The 23,028-nt window shown below is 36.6% G+C and overlaps 1 protein-coding gene across 1 annotated transcript; it reads right to left on the bottom strand.

Moving 5' to 3' along the window:
- Positions 1 to 7,091: 7,091 nt before the first annotated feature.
- On the bottom strand, positions 7,092 to 8,703 carry LOC145111274 (Homeodomain-like superfamily protein). Its single transcript, XM_079047568.1, has 2 exons — positions 7,618 to 8,703; positions 7,092 to 7,406 (listed from the first exon to the last, which is right to left on the bottom strand). Exon 1 carries the CDS (start codon positions 8,516 to 8,518, stop codon positions 7,628 to 7,630), a length of 891 nt encoding a protein of 296 aa, XP_078903694.1. The 5' UTR covers positions 8,519 to 8,703; the 3' UTR covers positions 7,092 to 7,406; positions 7,618 to 7,627.
- Between the last annotated feature and the right edge of the window lie 14,325 nt (positions 8,704 to 23,028).

Genomic DNA, 23,028 nt, shown 5'->3' with positions numbered 1-23,028 from the left:
TTTTTCAGCTTTATTTTTATATTTTCTGAAAATTTAAAAATGCATATCTAATACGTTTGAATTCGGATTATCATGAGGTTTTTTTCATCGTATAATTTAGAGTTTGTACATGATTTTAGACTATAATTTTGTCATTTTTGGTTTCATATTCATTGACTTACAATCCCCCAAAGTCGGGATATCAATGCTGTGAATTTTCTGTTTTTCAACTTTATTTTTATATTTTGTGAAAATTTAATAATACATATCTAATTCTTTGAAGTTGGATTACCATGATGTTTTTGGCAACGTGTAGTTTAGAGTTTGTACATGATTTTAGACTATAATTTTGTTATTTTTTGTTTAATATTTAATGACTTACAGTCCCCCGAAGTTGCGATATCAAAGTTGAAAATTTTCAAAGTTCAACCACTAAGTAATTACCAAAAAATTCCGGATTTCCCGGGTTTTTCGGTTCTAGACCCACTTTACCCAGTTTCACCCGACTCACTTTAATGGGTTTTCCGGTTCTAGACCCACTTTACCCGTTACCTTACTTGGAACCTTACCGGAACCGATTCTTATATACTGGTTTTCGGTCCTACAAAATCCTGTTAACCGGTTCCCAGGTTTTTCGGGTCCGGGTCTACCGGTCCGGGTTTGGACCCACTCTCATCCCTACTTATTGGCGCAAGCTTGTGTGCCGAATAATCTTGTAGGTAAGGATATACAATACACCTAAATGTGCAAAAGTTACCATATGTTGGCTTCTGGGAATAGAGCAACTCAAAAGGAGAGTGATTTTTAAGAACTTTGGTAGGCAAGCGGTTGATAATAAATGTAGCTGAAATAAAAGCATCGACCCAATATGATAATGAGACGTGAGCATGAAAGAGCATAGCTAGACCCATTTCAACTATATGTCTATGTTTTTGTTCCGCACATCCATTTTGCTGAGGTGTGTAAGGACAAGATAGTTGATGAAAAGTACCATTGTTCTCGAAGATTTATCTGACAATATGATAGACGAATTCTGTGCCACTTTGGAAAACCTTGATTTTTGTTGAAAACTGAGTTTGCACAAGTTTGATAAATGCAGTTAAAACAACATAAAAACCTGATTTGGTTTTTAAACGATAATACCATGTAAAACGTGAGTGGTCATCCATAAATATGACATAGTAATGATATCCATTTGATGAAACATGAGTTGGTCCCCATAGATCACAGTGTATTAAATCTAAAGGATGCAAAAAGCTTTTTGGATTTAATTCAAAATGTAATCTTTATCCTTTGGAGAGTTGAGAAAGCTCGCAAACAATATGTTTAGGTAATAATGAAGTAACATGTAAAACTTCCAATTTATATAAACTAGAAATGACATCAAAAGAAATATATCTTAAACGCCTATGCCATAGCTCAAAGGATGCCTTATTCGAAACACCAAAACTACAACTAATGATGTTGGTGAATCTTGAAGCACATATAGTCCATCTTCACAAATTCCTTTGGTTATCACCTATTTGCTTTCTCTGTCTTGAATATCAAAGAACGGCTGAGAAAAAGGGACATCAACCGGATGATCCATGGTGAGTTTACTAATAGATAATAAATTTTTAGTTAAATGGGGAATGACAAAAACATCATGAAACAATAAGTTTTTCGAAACCAAAGACTTATGAGAAATAGGGAGTTTGTTTCTATTACCAAAAGTGGCATGCATATTACCAGAGTAGGGAGCCAATTTTTTTTGAACGGAAAATACAAATATATACTAAACTACTCCTAAATTAATCCACCTATGTCTACAGTGGGACTTGAACCCTCGAACTCAAGGAGGGAGGGCAACACCGGATACCGCTGGGCTAGAAGCCATTTGGTAGTAGGGAGCCGATTAAGAGACATTGTTGGTGGAGGATGTCATGTGTGCATTTGCTCCAGAATCAACATACTAATCTGGATTTTCTTGAGTGACATGGCATTTGGAATGGAATGCTTGTGCTAAATTTGCATCTGAAGTGGTTGAATTAGATGCATAAGTATGAATATTAGGACAAGAGGATGCATAATGTCAATTTGTGCGACACAATTGACAATGAGGAGGACGTCGAACTCCACGCCCTCTGCCACCACCACGAGTACCACTACCACAAGAATAATTGTGAGAACGACCACCTCTGTTGTTGTTGGATCGAGATTGCTGTGAAATTAAAGCAACATGAGCAGTAGTAGATCCGTGAAGAGATTGCAAGAACATCTCATGATTTTCTGCTTGAGACATGAGATCTCTAAAGGTAGGAGATGGTTTAGAGGTGCGAAAGGCTATGGAAAAAGTCTCAAACGAGGCTCCCAATCCACAAAGAAACCAATGAATTTTATCCATCTCATCAACGGGTTGGCCTAAGGCAGCAAGTTTATCACATGTTGTCTTGAATTTGCGACCATAATCAGAAACAGAGGAAGTACATTTTGTCATTTGGCGGAGAGAATCACGTAATGAGTGAATGCGTTCAACAGAGGAATTGTTTTATGTTGCTTCCAAGGACTGCCATATGGAGTGAGCATTAGGAAGGCCAAGAACTTTTGCAGCAGCCTCTTCAGTGAGAGAAGAATTGAGGAGAGTGACAACCCTCTGATCAAGATTAGTCCAACCAGAAAATGCTGGATTGGGGGTTGATTTGCCATCGACTTCGATAGTTGCTGGTGGAGCGATGAAGGTGCGAAAGGCTATGGAAAAAGTCTCAAACGAGGCTCCCAATCCATAAAGAAACCAATGAATTTTATCCATCTCATCAACGCGTTGGCCTAAGGCAGCAAGTTTATCACATGTTGTCTTGAATTTGCGACCATAATCAGAAACAGAGGAAGTACATTTTGTCATTTGGCGGAGAGAATCACGTAATGAGTGAATGCGTTCAACAGAGGAATTGTTTTATGTTGCTTCCAAGGACTGCCATATGGAGTGAGCATTAGGAAGGCCAAGAACTTTTGCAGCAGCCTCTTCAGTGAGAATTGAGGAGAGTGACAACCCTCTGATCAAGATTAGTCCAGCCAGAAAACGCTGGATTGGGGGTTGATTTGCCATCGACTTCGATAGTTGCTGGTGGAGCGATGGAGGTACCATCAATATGAGATTAAAGCTTCTGATAGAATAAGAGTGGAATAATCTGGTTTCTCCATAATTTATAATTGGTGGAAGACAATTTGATTGAAATCATATGTAGTAGAATATTCATAAAGAATGAACCATCATCAGAAGTCGGCATGATAGCAGGTACCAGAAGAGCAGAAAAAAATCGTCAAGAGGCTAGCGTTAGGAAGCAGGCGACATATTTGAGGAGGGAGGAGAGAAAAATTAGGCTGATACCATGTAAAGTTAACTTAAATCAACCACACAATTAATTGTGTGTGAAGAGTATATTTATAATAAGAATTTACAAGAGTAATCTCCTAGAATAAAGGAGAGATAAATACAAATATACAATTGAGTTATATACTACCTAATTATCTAATAAAATGCCGTAAACTCTCTGTAAAGCTCATGTTTTTTCCTTAAACTTTTACATATGCCATATTTTACATATTGTTTGTATTCTTTGAGTTGTTGGTCGAAAGAAATATTGTAATTTTGAATTACTTTGTATTTTATTGTGATATAAATCAAAGTATTGTGTTTATTGTTGTTTGAGAATGTTCAAAAACTTTTTAAAACTGTTTAAATTTTCCATTAACACCTTTCCCCGAGGTGCATTTTCATATATTATCCACGATTAAATTTTTCCTGGTAAAATTTATGCCATCTACGATCAAAATTTGTTGTATGTTAAAATCTTTTTTCTAGATTCTAGCTCAAGCTCACTGTGATTCTCATATTAATGCATTTAGATTTTGACAATTTAATATAAATTTTGATAATTTAAAATGTCTTTTTATATTTTTGCTCAATTGACATAACCTATTATAGTATTATGTTTGGATGTACGATATCCATCATTCCATCTCACAAATGCATTATTATCACACAATCACACACCAATAGAGATTTAGGTGCTGTTTGTTTTTCTATAAAAACTTCTTCAAACCACTTATTGCTGCGCGGCGCAGCACACGCGCAACACTTTCCCTCTCGCAGCAGTCCGTGTCTACGTAATTGTCCTTTCCCAGCTCCAGGATCATAGTACCCTTTTTACTTCCTCATTCTTTTTTATTATATTACATAATACCTCGTAATATTGTTTGATCACATATCTTAAAACAATCTCTCATTAAATTGATGTAAATAATTACAATTTATTATTTAGTCTAATACTTATCGTAGAAAGCGAATTTATCTATTATCATGTTTTATTTCTGATCACTTTTGGAAAGCACCCGTATCTATCACATCACATCTTTACCAATTATGCTGGAATGCACCTGCAAGCTGCATGTCCCATTTCTTCAACTTTGTCTATTTTTCGGTAAAACAATGCAAAAATGATCCTTTTTTGGTATCAGATAACTCTTTTTTCTTTTTCTATTTTAGATGTTTTAAAGACGGAAACACCCCTCGACATCGACATGAAAGAATATCATCAACACCAATATTTCACTTTATTACCCGCTAAGCTTCAAGAGAAAAAAGAGAGAGTCATACATGGTTTTCATGAATTAAAACCGGATATGCAAAATAAAATAACCTATTTTATTATCTTTATTGACATTTTATATAAGATAAGTTTAATACATGTAGTTATCATAAACTTTGAATTATATCAAAAAGGGTTTTGCCTTTTTTACTAAGTTCCCGTTTGATAGACATATTTGCAGGTCCAAACATATCTTTATGACTGAATGGACCGGAAAGACTATTTGATATGCACAAAAAAATGAGTCTTTTCCGGTAAGATATGTCTTTCCCAGAAAGCTTCAAAACCATATCTTTATGGCTGAATAATAGGCTGAAAATACAATTATGCCCCAAACTCTGCTTCTTTCTTTCTTGGATTATTAATTTTTTTAAAATAATTTTTAAATTTTTTTTATTGGATTATTATATATTAATAAATATTATTTTTAATATATAATATTTATGTATTAATTAATATTATTTTATTGGGTTATTAATTTTTTTTAATAATTCTTTTTTTTATTTCTTTTTAATAGATTAATTCTTTTTATTGGATTATTATGTATTAAAAAATATTATTTATAAATATATAATATTCATATATTAAAAAATATTATTTATAAATATATAATATTTATATATTAATAAATATTACTTTATTGGATTATTAATTTCTTTTAGTTATTTTTTTAATTCATTTTTATTGGATTAATTCTTATTTTTTTGGACAACACCACCATCGTCCTAATATATTTTTTAAAAATCCATCCATCACACTACTATCGGACATAAACTGGGTCAAAATCACATGTTGAGTCATAAAAAAAATTGCTAGAAAGAATAACAACGTAACATCAACTTGAAAAAAAAAACTAAAAACAACTTAATCGACATTCTATTTGAATTTTTAAATGATTGTGTAATTTTGATTTTTGTATGACAATTTGAATGTTTTTATAATTATTCAGCAACATCATCCATCACAGTATAGAACACCAGGGTAATATTGTCATTTTTCATCATTCAACACAGTCAATCAGATGTATAATCAAACAACATGATTTATTTCCCAATCAGAATATTTTCCCATACAACACTTTCACAGACAGCACTTTCCCGGACAGAAAGTATCAAACGGGAACTAAATGATAATATGAATTCTAATACGGAAGAACGTCCGATATATATATATATATATATATATATATATATATATATATATTCATCTTTTATCTTTTATGATATTAACTCTTCCGATTGAACCATATACCCCGTAGACATTTTTCCAAATCAACATATTGCCTTGTTTTTCTTGTATCATATTTCATTGGTAAATTTCCAAGTTAACCATTTGACATGTTATATCACTATCATGTCAAAATGTTTGATTTGAAATGAAATTAATAAATTAAAAGGTACTAAAATGCAAAAGAGTCAGTATTTAATGGTTTTTATAATCTGTTATATTATAAAAACATATTTTAATACCGTTTTACTTAATATTTTATAGGATTATAAAATTAGCCATCCGTGATATTTATTTAATTCATGAGAAGATATGGAAATTTATCAATGTTGATTTCCTAAATTTATTAAACTTCCAAGTATACTTGGTACTATTAATAATTCAATATTTATAGATATTTCGGACAAAAAAAGGTTACTCGTTCCCCAATTGGCACAAGATTATACCAAAAAGGTCGTGACAATTGGTTAAACTATTATTTGTGATGACCATAGAGACTGGTCTCGAAAGAGACAGAGATTGAACCGGTTTAGAGTAAGACCGAACCAAAGAAAAAACGAATTCCAAAAAAGACAGGATTGAAAGTTTGGTTTCATAAAGATTAAACCGGTCCCATAAAAAATCAAACCAGTTAGAAATCGGCCCAACACCGGTCTAAGTAAATGACCGGAAACCAAAATTTATATACATAGTATTATTTTTGTGTTAATCACATATTACCTGATTTTTTTCCTTTCTTTCTTTTATTAAAATTTAACGGATCATTTTTGTTAAATCTTAACGTGTCATTTGGTGTTAATCACATATTTGTTATCGGGAAAACCCGATATCGAAATCAACCAATCGAATCTGAATCCAGAAAACCGTGAAATTGAACGGCGGTAAGACGCAAGCAAAGACCGCGACAGCGGACCAAAAAAGACTTAGACCGGTCCCAAGAAGACCAGACCGAAAAGAGACCTCTCAAGACCGGTCTTAAAAAAGACCAGACAGTTTTGAGACCGACCTGAGATCTGTCCGGACCGCTAATCTGATTAGCAGGCCTAAGATACGGAGGGCATGCATGTCTTTTCACAAATGAGAGATGGGAAACAAGTCCCTTGTCCAACCTTTTTAGGTGAAACAAACAATATTTCTTCAAGGATCAAGTTGGAACCACTTATGGTATATAATAATCATAGATATATACCCATCAAAGCTAAACATCAAGCTATAAACTGGTTATATACAAGAACAATAACTTCAGGAATTTAGAGCTTATTAAACTAGAATAATATTTATTATCTCCTGAAAAGATCCACCAATATAACAAGTTTTGAAGTTTATGATAAACCCACAATTTACAACAAAGTAGAACTAATCTCTACAAAGCTAAAACTAGATTGATAACAAAAAAAGTAGAAGGCTTACAGAATAGAAAAACATAATTTACCGAGCAATCCAGTATCAAATTTACCATTGCTGTCTGCAAATACAAGCTCGCAGTGATCCTCTTTGCTGTTAGTTCTCATGTTCGAGCTCAATATATCAAGCATTTTGCCTTTGACTTTGACTTTGACTTCATCATCACCCCTATCATCAAAGAAAATACCCGACTCAATTCAACAAGAACCGATTAAACTCGATCTAAAAGTGATTATAATCATAACTAAAAGTTTGCAATTATGAACAATACCAATTACTAAAAGTACCCTAAAAGAAACTTTCTGAATCAAAATCTTGAAAGTTAAGTCCAATTTCAGAAATGGAGAAAGAAAAGGTGATGATCAGAAAAGGGAATTACCAAAAGTCAATCAATCATCTCCGGTTGGAAATAAAGTCAGAACTTTTCTACCATTTGCTGATTCAAGATCATCAACATAAGATGATGGAACAGAATTATGAATTGGAGTCCCTACCCTATGAATGGGTTGCTGCGAATGCGAATGTGAATGCGATTGTCTATTAAGAAATGGATGGTCAAATTGCCCATTTCGCGGCGACCCAAAATGCCCAATTTGCCCATACCGAGGCTGCAATTGAGGATGATGATGTCCGGCGACGACTGCGGCAGCAGCCATCTGCTGGTGGTGGTGCTGCTGTTGTAGGGCGGCGACAGGGACGTAGGGTAAGTAGTGGTCGGAATTCGGGCGACCCTGATGGAGGAAATGAGCTGGCACCGGAGAACTCGCAAATAAATGATCGGTGGCAGGATCTCCACCGGAGCCGTTTCCACTACCGGAAGAAAGACCCTGCATACGTTTGAGGTAAAGTCTGTATTTTTGGAGATGACTAGCGACGTTTTCGCGAGTCAACCCGTCAACACTCATGAGCTGCATTATGGTTTTGGGTACGGCGTTTTTGATCCCTAAGTGAGCTACAGCATCGACAAATCTCTTGTGAAGCTGCGGAGTCCAGACGAGACGTGGGCGTTTGAGGGTGCGAGCTGGTTCATCACCGGCTCCACCTCCGCCCAGTTCAGGGGAATCAAATTCCCCGGAATTGGGTTGAGAAGAAGGGGTTGAAATCGGTGGTGGTTGTTGGTGGTGTTGAAGTGAAGGTGAGTGGAGGTTATGTGGGCTCCGGATATCAAAGGCGATTGCTAGATCAGGAGTGATTAGGGTTTGAGTTAAGGGCATAAGGTCTTCCGGCGACGGCAGTTGTTCTTCCCACTTTGAAAACCAATTGGACTCATCTTCCCTCATTTCTACTAGGGTATACTTGGCAAATTCTGTCTCAAATCAAAAACCCAATTCAGGGAATTTACATGGAAATCAGTAGTTGTCGCTGATGTTGGATCAGACCCTCTCAATCTAGAAAGATTCGAGTTTTGGAGAGAGAGAAGAAAGGGGATGGGTGTTCGAGGTGGATCTTGTTTTAATTTTCTATATTTCAGCTTTTATTACGGTGGTTACTGTTTCGGATGCGGCTCTCTGTTTCCTTTCCATCGCCTTTCTTCAGTAATTTCACTTTTAATCAAATCTAATCTAAAAAGATAATATAAAACATGTTTTATTTTCAATAAATAACTAGAAAGGTTACCCCGCTACGCGGGGGCCAGAAGCTTTCAATGTTGTTTCCGAATTGATAAATATGACAGACATAGAAAGTGCAAGGATGAAAAGTCCGGGCTTTGCCCCGGACAAAAAATGTAAAAGTTTTGACTGCAAGGACCAGAAGTGTGAAAATGGCTAAAGAATTAAAGGGGTAGGAATTAGCAACTTTTTAGAAAAGGGATCAAAGTTGTCAAACCGTTAAAGTTTTGTGCCCAAACTTTAAATATTAAAAGGTTCGAAAAAAGTGTAAAAATATTGATTGCAAGGACCAAAAATGTCAAAATGGGTAAAGAATAATGAACAAAGTTGCCAAAAAACATTCAAATTTAGTATTCCTAACTTCCAACAATAATACAGGGACCAATTCTGTCAAAAAAATGGGAAGTTGAATGGAACACAAACAAAAGGACATGAATAAATTAATTAAAGAAGTACAGGGACCGGATATGTAAATCAAGGACCAAACCTGGACAAAGTATGCCAACTTCACTGTTCCTTTCTTCTACAACTTTAATATATATATAATAATTAGGGGTGCTCGATTCGACACAGTGAAATTAATTATTTTTGATTTGTAGTTATAGCACATTTATTTTTTGAAAGTATGCTTTTGACAAAAAAGAAATAGTCCTGAAAATTGAGAAAATTCTTGGTTTTTACTAAAAGTTATCTAAATTTTAAATAAACATAATAAATAAAAGTAAATATGATATATACAAAAACTTAAAATAAAATATTTGATTGAAAAACAGTGCTTTGACATTCCTAAAAAATTAGCCAGAGAAATAATTTTGGAAAAAAATTGTGTAAAAAGAGATTAAACACGTTATATTTTTTTTATCAGCATGGAATGACTAATTCTAGAAAAATGATTATTTTTCCAAAACACAAAAAAATCAATTTATTAATTTTTTTTATTATAATGGTCAACTTTTTTAATATCTATAATCTTAATTACAAAAAATTTTGGATCCATTATGTCAAAATAGAAAGGTTACTCTAGTTGTATATATATATATATATATATATATATATATATATATATATATATATATATATATATATATATATATATATATATATATATATATATATATATATATATATATATATATATATATATATGATGTTAAATAGAGAACCATAATTAACAAGGAACCAATAAACCAATCGTGAGCGTCGGAAATCATAATGATCAACGGCCAAGGAAATAGATGTACACTTGTACATTTGACGTACATACACCGGATTATACCAAAAAATCCACCTCCTTACCAAAAAACCACATCTTTTTTTTTCGTTTAAAATTTTTTTTAGGCCACATTTTTTATCGATAAAAAAACCAAATATACCGTTCTTTACGATTTTTCGTCATCTTTCCATAGAAATCCATGTTGATATATAAAAAACGATTTTTTTTCGAAAAAAACTCACTTCATTTTATTAGTTTTTTCAATATTTAAATTTATTTAAAAAAAAACTAATTATACCAAAAATAATAATTTTTGTACTCTATTATTCACACTGTGAATCTGAGCAGGTTCACAATGTGAATCTGAACAGGTTCACAATGTGAATCTAAACTGAAATATCGTTTTTTTTATTTGATATATTTATTAATTTTTTTTTCTATAAAAAATAGACTTTAACTTTTCAACAAAGAAAATGAAGTCGGTTTTTTCGAAAAAAAAAATTGTTTTTTATATATAAACATGCATCTCTATAGAAAGAGGACAAAAAAATATGAACAACGGTATATTCGGTTTTTTTTTCGATAAAACCACATCTTTTTTTTCGTTTAAAATTTTTTTTAGGCCACATTTTTATCGATAAAAAAACCAAATATACAATTGTTTACGATTTTTCGTCCTCTTTCCATAGAGATCCATGTTGATATATAAAAAAACGATTTTTTTTTCGAAAAAACCCCACTTCATTTTGTTAGTTTTTTCAATATTTAAATTTATTTTAAAAAAAAACTAATTATACCAAAAATATTAATTTTTGTACTCTATTATTCACACTGTGAATCTGAGCAGGTTCACAATGTGAATCTGAACAGGTTCACAATGTGAATCTAAACTGAAATATCGTTTTTTTTATTTGATATATTTATTATTTTTTTTCTATAAAAAATAGACTTTAACTTTTCAACAAAGAAAATGAAGTGAGTTTTTTCGAAAAAAAAAATTTCGTTTTTTATATATAAACATGAATCTCTATAGAAAGAGGACAAAAAAATCATGAACAACGGTATATTCGTTTTTTTTTTCGATAAAACCACATCTTTTTTTTTCGTTTAAAATTTTTTTTAGGCCACATTACGCTCACTCTTCCGATGTTCCTCCTTAATAGCCTCCTGTTGGGCCTCTCAGATCTGCTCCAGAAGCGAAGTCACTATTGTCATCTGCAAGCAAATATCTCGGATCGGGGCTGCCTTGCGGCTAAGAGTATAGGCCACAACATTGGCCTTCCCCGGGTGGTTGAGGATCTCACAGTCGTAATCCTTCACTACATCTAGCCACCGACGCTACCGCATGTTCAGATTCGGCTGATCCATGAGGTACCTTAAAGTCTTGTGATCCGTGTAAATGGTACAGCGGACCCCATAAAGGTAATGTCGCCAAATCTTGAGGGCGAAAACAACCGCCCCCAACTCCAGATCGTGCGTCGGGTAGTTCGCCTCGTGAGGCTTCAGCTGCCTCGAGGCGTAAGCGATGACGTGCCCTCTCTGCATCAGTACCGTACCCAAATCCGAAATGGACGCATCGCAGTATACTACTAAACCCTCCACGCCCTCGGGTAGGGTTAAGATCGGTGCCTCGCACAACCTCTGCCTCAAAATCTCAAACGCTGCCTGGTGCTCAGGCCCCCAGCGAAATACGACGACCTTCTTCGTCAGCCGGTTCAAGGGTACTGCTATCTTGGAGAAGTCCTGAATGAACCTCCGGTAATAGCCTGCTAACCCTAGGAAAATCTGAATCTCAGATGGAGACTTTGGAACCTCCCATCCCATCACGGCCTCCACCTTGACCGAGTCAACCAAAATCCCGTTATGGTTGACAAGGTGCCCCAGAAACTGCACCTCACGCAACCAAAACTCGCACTTGGAGAACTTGGCGTACAAGCTCTCCCTCCTCAGGGTATCCAACACCTCTCGCAAGTGCTCCTCATGCTCCTCTTACGTCTTGGAGTAAACCAAGATATCATCAATAAAGACTATCACAGACCGATCCAGCATCAGCCTGCATACACGGTTCATGAGGTCCATGAATGCGGCAGGAGCATTGGTGAGCCCGAAGGGCATCACCACGAACTCGTAGTGGCCATAGCGAGTCCGAAAAGCAGTCTTATGTACATCCTCGTCTCTGATTCGCATCTGATGGTAGCCCGAACGCAAATCTATCTTGGAAAACCAAGATGCCCCCTGTAGTTGGTCAAAGAGATCATCAATCCTCAGGAGTGGGTAACGGTTCTTCACCGTTACCTTGTTCAACTCCCGGTAATCTATACACATCTGATGCGACCCGTCCTTTTTCTTCATAAACAGGATCGGGGCTCCCCAAGGAGAACTGCTCGGCCTGATAAACCCCTTGTCTAACAGCTCCTGCAGCTGTGTAGACAACTCCTGCATCTTAGGAGGAGCCAACCGATATGGTGCCTTGGCTATCGGAGCCGCACCAGGGACTAGGTCGATCGGGTGCTCCACCTGCCTCTCCGGAGGTATCCCAGGCAGCTCCTCTGGAAATACGTCCGGGTACTCTCGCACCACTGGCACATCGCTCATGGTCGCCTTACCCGCTTCCCAGGTATCCAAAACGTAGGCGACGTACCCTGCGTAATCCTGCTGAAGGTAGAGCCTAGCCCTCGCTGTTGAGCACAAAGTTGGTCCTCGTTGCGGCCTCTCGCCCTGAATCACCAGCTCTCCCCCACTTGGGGTCGTGATACGCACCAGCTGCTGCGCACACTCGATCACCGCCCCATTAGGTCTCAACCAGTCCATGCCTATGATAACCTTGTTCCCACGTAACGGAATGGGAACTAAATCTACGAGGTAACGCTCGTCATATAACCTCAACACGCAGTCTCTGAAAACCTTTGATGCTTGGACAGATCGGTCGTCAGCAATCTCAACCTATAAAGGATAGTCTAAAATGTGTGAAGACTCAGAAAACCTCTTGCTAAGCGCAAGGGAGACAAACGATCAGGTAGCCCCCGAGTCGAATAACACCTGAATTGGGATGCCGTTCACATGGAATGATCCTAAGTATAACACATAAACACAGTACATAAATATCATAACCGACATGTAATAAGAGTTAGGGAGAAGAAAACATATCCGTCACCACATCAGGTGCGGCACGCGCCTCCACGGCGGTCAACTGGAAGGCTCGGCTCCTAACCACTGGAGCATCCGTCTTGCCCTGTCGGCCATCTGTGATCCGCAGGGTCGCTGGAGCTGGCGTCGCCACTGGCGCTGCTGCTGTCAATCTCGGGAAGTTGGCATTTTTATGGCACTTCTGATTGCAATGAAAGCAAATCAGGTATGATGTATGAAAGGTAGGTATAGGAGCAGTATAATCCTTGCCCAAGTTCCCAGTTTTACCGCACTTGTAGCAGCCCGATGACCCTAGTCTACAAACCCCCTCATGTGGCTTGTCGCACTTCCCGCAGTGGCTCCGGCCCTGATGGCCCTTCGACCTAGAGTCGACCCCTTGGGTTTCTTCCCCGAAACCCCAGTACCCTGCTCAGTCTCCGCCTTCCTCTTCTTGATGTGCTCAATGTCAATCTCCCTCTCTCTCGCCCTCGCAATCATGGAATCTAGTGTCGGACAGGCCGAGTAGCTGACATGTTTCCGAATGTCAGCTCTCAACATGTCGTGGTAGCGGGTCTTCCGCATCTCCTCATCCCCTGGGTACTGAGGCACCAATAAGGCCCTCTCCCTGAACTTGGCGGTAATCTTCGTCACCGACTCAGTCGTCTGCCTAATATCCATAAACTCCCTGGCTAGCTGCTGGAGCTCCATAGTCGGCGCAAACTCAGCCCTAAACCTGGTCACAAAATCTGACCAAGTCATAGCCTCAATGGCTGGGGCTCCCAGTGAATCACTAACTGCCTCCCACCAATCTCTAGCTCGGTCTCTCAAACAACCTACAGCATACCAGACCTTCGACCCCTCAGGGCAGAAGCTCGTCAACAAAGCAGACTCCATGTCTGCAATCCACCTCCTGGCAACAATGGGGTCCTTCATCCCATGGACGTCTGGCGCACCACATCCCCTGAAGTCCTTGAAGGAGAGTTTGCATGTCCCTGACTGAATGGCCGCCATGTCACTCCGAAATGCCCTGAGGCGATCCTCCATCAGCTCGATAATCTCTTCCTTGATCGACCCGAAAATCACCGGGGTCGACTCAAGGATGCCTCTCGTGATCTCAGAAGCAATAAACTCACGTAGTCTCTCATTGACTGGCTCGACACCCGATCCCAGACCTGGTCTTGAACCTGATCTTGACCCTAAACCTCCCCATCCGTGTCGCTTAATCACCACCATTCTGAAACAAAACACATAATCACCAGGGTCATACATAACCTCGAGAGGTCTCACACATTCTACAAGTTCTCTGGTTCTATCTCAGCCCTCCTTGACTTGAGTACGGATCTTCTGTTTTCAGTAGTACAGGCCCATACTACCTTCCACATCTATCTGTACTTTCCTCAAGGATTTCCTTGACTTCACCAAGTCCCTTCTACTACTACCGCTCACTGCACTAATCTCATCCTAGGCTTACCTTAGGGTAACTCTCCGACCTACTCTCCTGTTGGGTTTTGAGCATTCTAACACTCCTAAGTGTACATGCAACCCTAAATACCTTGGATCTATGTTTTCTCTATTATACATGCAAATATGAACATCCAAGGTATTATACTAACTAGCATACAAAACTTTGATTCATATGAAATATAACAAGTTAGAATACATACCTCTTTTGATGTAGAATGACTTCATGAAGCTTGAGTGCCTAGTGCCCCAAGTGTGACACCTCAAATGGTTCACACAACACCAAATACACTTGGAATAACTTGAGAGAACATACACACTTCATGAAAATCGGCTAGCCCTTATTATCACACATAGTGGCCGATTTTCTCCAAGAATAAGATCATTATATAGTTAGTGACAATTAGGGTAAACCCTAATTGTCATGGCTTTCCATTTCCTTGGATCCATGGGTTCAAATATACCATGGAGCATCTTATGGGTTTTAGCCCAACTTGACAATCCATGGAGCATTAGCCCACTATACAAGTATGGGTGATTTACACAATCAACCCATATATTTAATTAGTCTTCTTTTGATCACTTAATTAATTCTTGATCAATACTAATTAAATAATCTTATTAATATATTATAACTTATAATATATTAACAAACCTTAAGTGTTATTTCTCTCATTATAGTCTATCCAAATGCATGATGCCATGCAACCCAAATGGACCATGCCGGGTCGGGTCAAGTCTTACCAATTATAGTTATGGACTTAGACATTAATCCAACAGTCTCCCACTTGGATAAGTCTAAAACTATTATTGCGTATGACTTCAAGAACCAACTGGCAATCGTAGCTCTCAAAAGCTTCCGTCGAACTCTGACTTTGCCGATGATCTCTGACCTTTGTCAATGACTTGTCCATTAGATAAGTGATCATATATTCCTCCATTCTAGATATCATATGGACTGAGACATGGATTATAAATCATTCTCTCTGTCCATCTGTTGTTTCCCGATTTGCGATTTATGACGACTGACTGATTGAACAAATCAAATCAGTCCTGGCTTGGCCAAGCGCTCACATGTATCATCATTAAATCATCGAGGGGCCCACAGATATCGCTTTTATCCCGAAGGTAAAAGGAATGGATAAACTTCGACTCATATGGCTTGTTCTACTACTTGTTGAATCATACACAAAGGCACGTTTTATAACATCGAGTTACGAATGCGGTTTCGTGCAGTCAATGTATAACCAACTCATAGTAACAACTCATATCTCTGGGTTCGAAGAATATAAGATATTATCGTCTCATGATCACTCGTGATAAAATCCATGAAGTGATTCAAATGAGCGCGGGTTGAATCCAATACTCAGAACTTATGAGCACTCATGAGTGTTGTAGCACAACTTTGTCCACCAACTTGGACCTCTACAAGCCAACCCATGACAGTCTTGATTCATATCTACTTCCAACATATGACCGACTGTGGATGGTTTGAATAACTTAGTCATTCCGGAAGAATGACCTAGTTTATTCTGGAAGTCAAAACATGCAAAATGAAACACAAGAATAAATGAATCAAATATGGTATCAAACCCTATGAATATAAATAGACCACTTTTATTTATCACCATACTGATTACTCATTATTTCATTGTTTCGGTTTTATCAACTTTATACCTGAATTAAAAACACTAGTTGTCCCATGCTCCAAGCATGTACACTATGTTTTTCTAAACAATAGTTTTGCCATACACCAAGTATGCACTCTATGTTTTTCTATGATCCTTACTTTGTGAAATAAACCAATTGACCAAACTTTCAATGATTCTAATTTCACACTCCCAAATCGAAATCTTGTTAGACTTTAAACTTAAATGCACTACCCTCTTGCAATAAATGTGTGCAAAGTCACAAAGACTTGTCAACAACCATTACAGGGTATTCCAATGAAGACCTACTCCATGGACACAAAGCCTTATGTTCAAAGTATGCATTGCTTTGAACATGCTTCTTGCACTAAGTTTTTTTTTTCTAATCTTACACAGATTGCTTTTATCTATGGAGACAACTCTATATTCCCATTTTGACTACCACTTCTGAACAAGAGTTGCCTCTTTTCAGACTATGTCAATATGGCCCTTCCAAAATTCACACTATACTTCCAACTGTCCTTGAGCAACCAATCTTTGGTAAACCTTAGATTGTCCTCGACAATTGCTTAATCACTTTAGTCATATCCAATTCTAGACATTTTTCCCCTTAATGCCCCAAGGCATTTGGAAAAATTCAGAAAGGATAAATATTATAGCACATGTAATCGATCTTGTACCCAAAGTAAATGGGACACGATTCATGATGTTTCATATAAAGACATGGTTCTAGACCAGTCTTTTGCCATAATAATTTTTGTTTGCCATATTCTCAAAATTTGACTATGAAAAGGATGCCGTAATCATAATCGAATTTTGAGAACGCAATATATAGAATTTTCTTAAGTTGAACCAATCCAACATGAAATTCATATATATATTCTTGACTAAAGGTGATTAAGGTCTCAATCTAAGCCTTTAGAACTGAAATGAAGTATATCCTCTCCCTTAATTATAGCAAAACAACTTTTCCAACCCCTGCAACTTCACGAATTGAAACTTTTGTTTTCTATAATTAACATTGCTAACTTGCAACCTTTATCATAATTATCATGCTCCCACTAACATGATGATTATTAGCATAACACTTATGCTCCCACTAGCTTTGACATGTACTCAGAAATCAGCTGGACTTCTAGAAATCAATACTTTATTGACTTTCTTACCAAAGTTCAGACTTCTGATACGAGATGCTTTGATAAAACTTTATCAAAATCATACACATTTCCTTAGATAGCACGCATGTGTGTCTAAACAATTTCAGAACTATGAAAAGGGATGTCGTAATCATAGTCTCAATTGTTTAGACCTTTTGCCATCTGCTTCAAATCTACTTGGTGGAAGTGTTTCCTCACCATCATTTTCATGAATCGGAGAGAAACCTTATGACCCTTAGATTTTATGGTGTATGTGTTCTTATCCATGTGAATTGTCAAAACCATAGTCACAAGACAAGGATAATGACAAATCCAAACTCATATGGACTGAACACAATCTTAATTTCTTGCCACCTGGCAGCTCAAGGGCTTGCCATTGCTTCCAAGTTGATATGCAACCAATTGAGAACATGTAGAACTCAAACGTATAGCCAACTTTACTGGAATGGGCACAGAAATGTCAACACAATAGGTTATAAACCTCTAGTCATGTGCTAGTGATGAAATACAGGTTTTTACTCTTGATTAGATCTTGAAATACTTTCAGAATCTTTTAGACTCCCACTGTCCTCTTGACATATAAAACAATCTTGCTAAATATTCAAGAGATAGTGTGGATTCTTTATCAAGACAAACACTTCACACAATTGGCCTTAGTTGGTCTTTGTTTAATCCAAAACATCACAACTTACCAACTTCAAATGTACAAGAGTAGGACACTTTTACTCTTACATTTGACAAGTGTTATAAACCTTTCTTTAAGATATGTCACTCAACTTATAGTCTTGGAGTATGACTCTGAGACTTGTTTTGAAACGAGGTATGACTCATCTTCTTGATTTAACCATTTCAACAATTCATGACTCCTCTTCTTAGCCATAAAAATGCACTAAGACGCCCTTAGAAGACCAATTGTGACATGGTTCTTTAATCATTAAGATGATCACAAAACATGATACTAAAGTACTCTCCCATCTTTTCAGATTTGAGAAACTTTTATCCTTCTGCCTAATTTGATTCTTCTCATTCGTTCTGCCATACATCGAGACTTTTCCAATGCTTCAGAATTATACTTAAACTTATAAGTATAACCATATTTACTAAACTTTAGTAAATCATGACGAATAGTCTTATCGAGCTTTGTGGTGGACATGACCAGTGCACAAGAATGTGTACTCGATCTCTTTAGTCCTTCACTTGATTCACACATCCATGTGAACAAGGAATTAGTCTTAATTTTCCAAAGATGAAAGTTCTCATTCATCATACTATACAACTTGCATGATTCCAAGTTTCGGTCCAATTGAGAACTTGGGTGATGAGAATCTTTCCTTATTTGGTAAATTTAGACACTACCACAAATGAAAGACTCAATTTCATTTTTTTTGTTTTCAAATATTGCTATCAATGGAATCATATAAACAACCATTTTTCACAAATGCCACTTGTAAGGATATTTAAAATAAATAAAATCAAAAATTTCCTTTTATTTTAAAAACCTTGCGGAAAAACTTATCCTTACAATCCATATGAAAACCTTGTTGTTATATATTCCTAAGCAATGTGTCATAACTCCTAAGTAACAGCTTCAAAATTCTGATGCGATCGAAGTCCATCTTCGCGATCAGAAGCAGCATATACTTCGTTTAAGCTTTCTCTCTTTTCTTTGATTCTTAAAACATCACCATGTGACTCGGTCACATTATGTAATAAGAATCTCCAAATAGGAGCTTAACAGAGTTAGACAATGGACTTTACCTGAAGTAGAGTCAAACTTATTGACTTTAACATCCTTAGGTAAATTTGGCAGCTTCGCAACCAGTGCCCCTTCCTTTGGCAATTTTAACAAATGGACCCTTTGGTAATGGTACATGGGACTATCACAGACTTAGCTTTTCTCTTTACCATTTGGTCAACCGAGTTGACTATGGCCGATCCCTTTCCATTGGGAAGCGAAAGCTTTTCTGGATATCCAATGTTACCATTTTCAAAGTCCATGGAAGTTTGGGAAGTTGATCTTCTAATCAAATTTGCTTTACCAGTGCTTCAAACCATAGCTGATTTAGTAGCACAAAGCAAGTAGGTAAGATCATTAAGGGTCATGTCATAGTCTTTTACATAGTAGTCCCAAGGAACTAACTATGTGACTTAGAAAGTGATTGAACATCTGACTTTCTCAAGACTTTGACACCCAACTCTCCCGGCTTGTCAATATGTGACTTCATCTCCAAGATGTGATCACACATAGACCTTGCTTGCCATTAGGGCTTGAGTGACATTGAACTTGTGGGTTAGGGAGAATAATTGGAGGAGGTGGAGGAAGTAAAGTTCCAAGAGATTTGGGAAGATCATAGATGTCTGAGCTAGACATCTTTTGGGAGATATTCAAGATAGTTGATTTAAAGTCCTTAATATAACACCCAATATGAAATATTAAGGCTAGGACCCAACACAATATTTTATAACTTGGAAGAGGGATGCCGTAATCCAGGCTATAAAGTATTTGAAGGTAGGTGAATGACGATTCACCAATTTCCACCATGAAAAACGAAATAGTTTATTAGGTTTTTAATTGGATTTGAAACTCCTAGATCTTTTGAGATTCATTGAACTTTTCAATGGCATGTTTCAATCTCGAGTGTGCCCTTCAGGTTTTGTGACTGGGATGCCGAGGATCACAAAACAAGGTGTGAAGTAACCATGCAAATTACTTGGTACTCTTAAATGTTTATCACCCAACCGATGTGCCAGTAAACCACACACGCTCCACCGGCCTATGATAAACTTTAAGAAACCCTTTGCCTACCTTGTTAAATCAAGCTAGTGTGCCGGTAAACTACACACGCTCCACCAACCGACTTAAGCAAAGTGCAAAGTCTAATTTCATGGGTTAGCACCTTATTTACATTTTCCTAAGTAACTAAGATTGGGAATTTATAAAAGGGTTAGTTACTTAGTATTTATCATTAATACTTTTAATGAAGGGATAATTATAGTCCTTGTCCTACCTGTTCGGCTAACGACCCTCCACCAGTCAAGGAAGCGGTGGGTGAGAGTGGACTCCCATTAAGCTGCCATTTTATAGGCAACAACCTTATACCCCCCTTATTGACCGGCTTCGTGAATGAGGCCTACTAATGGTAAGACTGACTTGCTCTTATACATATATATATATATATATATATATATATATATATATATATATATATTAACTTATAATATTATAAAGTATAAGGGTTGAATTTTAACTTTTAAAACTCTAAGGGCTTAACTTGGAATTAAAGTATTCTTGAGGGAAACTTTACATATTCCAAAACTTGAGGGCAAGTTTTGAAAATATTCAAAACTAATTAATTCCATAACTTATGTGTTTAAAGTAGTTTTAATTAAAAAACTCTTCAAGTTCCATAACTTGAGGACAAGTTATGGAAGACTTTAAACTAATAAAAGAATGTAACTTTTCTTTATTTTTGTAACTTATGGAACTAATTAAGGTTACACATTTTATTACTTAATGAAGTTACTCTTGAACCTGCATAACTTGAGGACAAGTTATGGAGTCATAAAACCATTTAATGAGGACAAGACTCTTCATTTTGTAACCATTGCCAACTTTTATGAGTTTTAAGAAACTTTAATGTGACTTTTCATGTAACTTGAGGACAAGTTACACAAACACATTTTAGAATCCACTCTTAGATTAAAATGGATCAAAGACACACAATCAATCAACCTTTTCTATTAATCTAAGCAACTCATATGAACAAGATAATTGGAATCAAACTTTTTCATGTAATTAGCATAACACTTAAACTAATACAAAACATGAATCTATTGACAATTATCTTTGAAATTGGATTAGTATGAACATTACCACATAAAAAATAAGTTTATTAGTCCAAAAACAGCTTAGGGTAATGTTCCTAGTCCAATTCCAGCCAAAACAGTCGAATATATGCTGTCAGTGGGTCCAACTCGTCGAGTGCACGAACCAACTCGGCGAGTTGGATGCTTTTTGCCTTGGACTCGGCGAGTCTGTTGTGCAGACAGCACCAAAATTCGATTTTTAAGCAGTTTAAGCAAGTATAACAAGAAAACAAGCCTAGGCTCTGATACCACTGTTGGGTTTTGAGCATTCTAATACTCCTAAGTGTACATGCAACCCTAAATACCTTGGATCTATGTTTTCTCTATTATACATGCAAATATGAACATCCAAGGTATTATACTAACTAGCATACAAAACTTTGATTCATATGAAATATAACAAGTTAGAATACATACCTCTTTTGATGTAGAATGACTTCATGAAGCTTGAGTGCCTAGTGCCCCAAGTGTGACACCTTAAATGGTTCACACAACACCAAATACACTTGGAATAACTTGAGAGAACATACACACTTCATGAAAATCGGCTAGCCCTTATTATCACACATAGTGGCCGATTTTCTCTAAGAATAAGATCATTATATAGTTAGTGACAATTAGGGTAAACCCTAATTGTCATGGCTTTCCATTTCCTTGGATCCATGGGTTCAAATATACCATGGAGCATCTTATGGGTTTTAGCCCAACTTGACAATCCATGGAGCATTAGCCCACTATACAAGTATGGGTGATTTACACAATCAACCCATATATTTAATTAGTCTTCTTTTGATCACTTAATTAATTCTAGATTAATTCTTGATCAATACTAATTAAATAATCTTATTAATATATTATAACTTATAATATATTAACAAACCTTAAGTGTTATTTCTCTCATTATAGTCTATCCAAATGCATGATGCCATGCAACCCAAATGGACCATGCCGGGTCGGGTCAAGTCTTACCAATTATAGTTATGGACTTAGACATTAATCCAACATCTCCGCCATCAGCTGCATAAGGAATCCCTGCTACCTTTATCTAACTAGCTAGTGAATACCATTACATATCACTAAGACCAGATAATTCTTCGAATGAGAGGTCCTACCCTACAACGGTTGGACTCAAACAAGAGCTGTGCAATAGGGCTAGACCTAACATTCTGAAATTATTTAGTCCTTGCAATATGTAACTTAACATATTCGTTTACTAGTTAGTTAAATATAACTAGAACTCCTAAAAGCACAAAGCAAGCAACATTCGAGCATCGAGTAACCATACCAAGCATATCCTATCCATGTCATCATTTTACTGACTAATCAGTTCTAGCATGTAATTCAATAAGCACATATAACAGGCACATAAGGCATCTTCCTAGATCCATAGCCCTAATCTAGCATGTAGTTCTCATACACATAAAGCATGCACGTAAGGCATCCTTCCTAGATCCTTAGCCCTAATCTAGCATTCATTTCTCATAATCATATCATATATCATAACAAACATGTATGGGTATCTTGGGGAAAACTTACTTGAGCTCGGCCGGTTGCACGCATCACACACCTTGTTCTTTCTCAAGACCTTTTATTTTAAAAAAACTTAGAAAATTATTTTCTTGTAAAAATCTTTCAAACCCTCGATTTGAGTCCAGACACCCCCAAAGGTGTGTCCGAATCCCTCAAACCAAGGCTCTGGTACCAACT

This window comes from Lactuca virosa, chromosome 5, assembly GCF_052849685.1.
Source record: "Lactuca virosa cultivar CGN04683 chromosome 5, Lactuca_virosa_CGN04683_v6, whole genome shotgun sequence".
NCBI lineage: Eukaryota > Viridiplantae > Streptophyta > Magnoliopsida > Asterales > Asteraceae > Lactuca > Lactuca virosa.
Note: the sequence above shows the minus strand (reverse complement) of the source record. Positions and strands in the feature narration are given on the sequence as shown.

Coding starts and splice junctions, on each gene's coding strand:
- LOC145111274 (XM_079047568.1), bottom strand. CDS start 8,518: ATGAGGGAAGATGAGTCCAATTGGTTTTCAAAGTGGGAAGAACAACTG.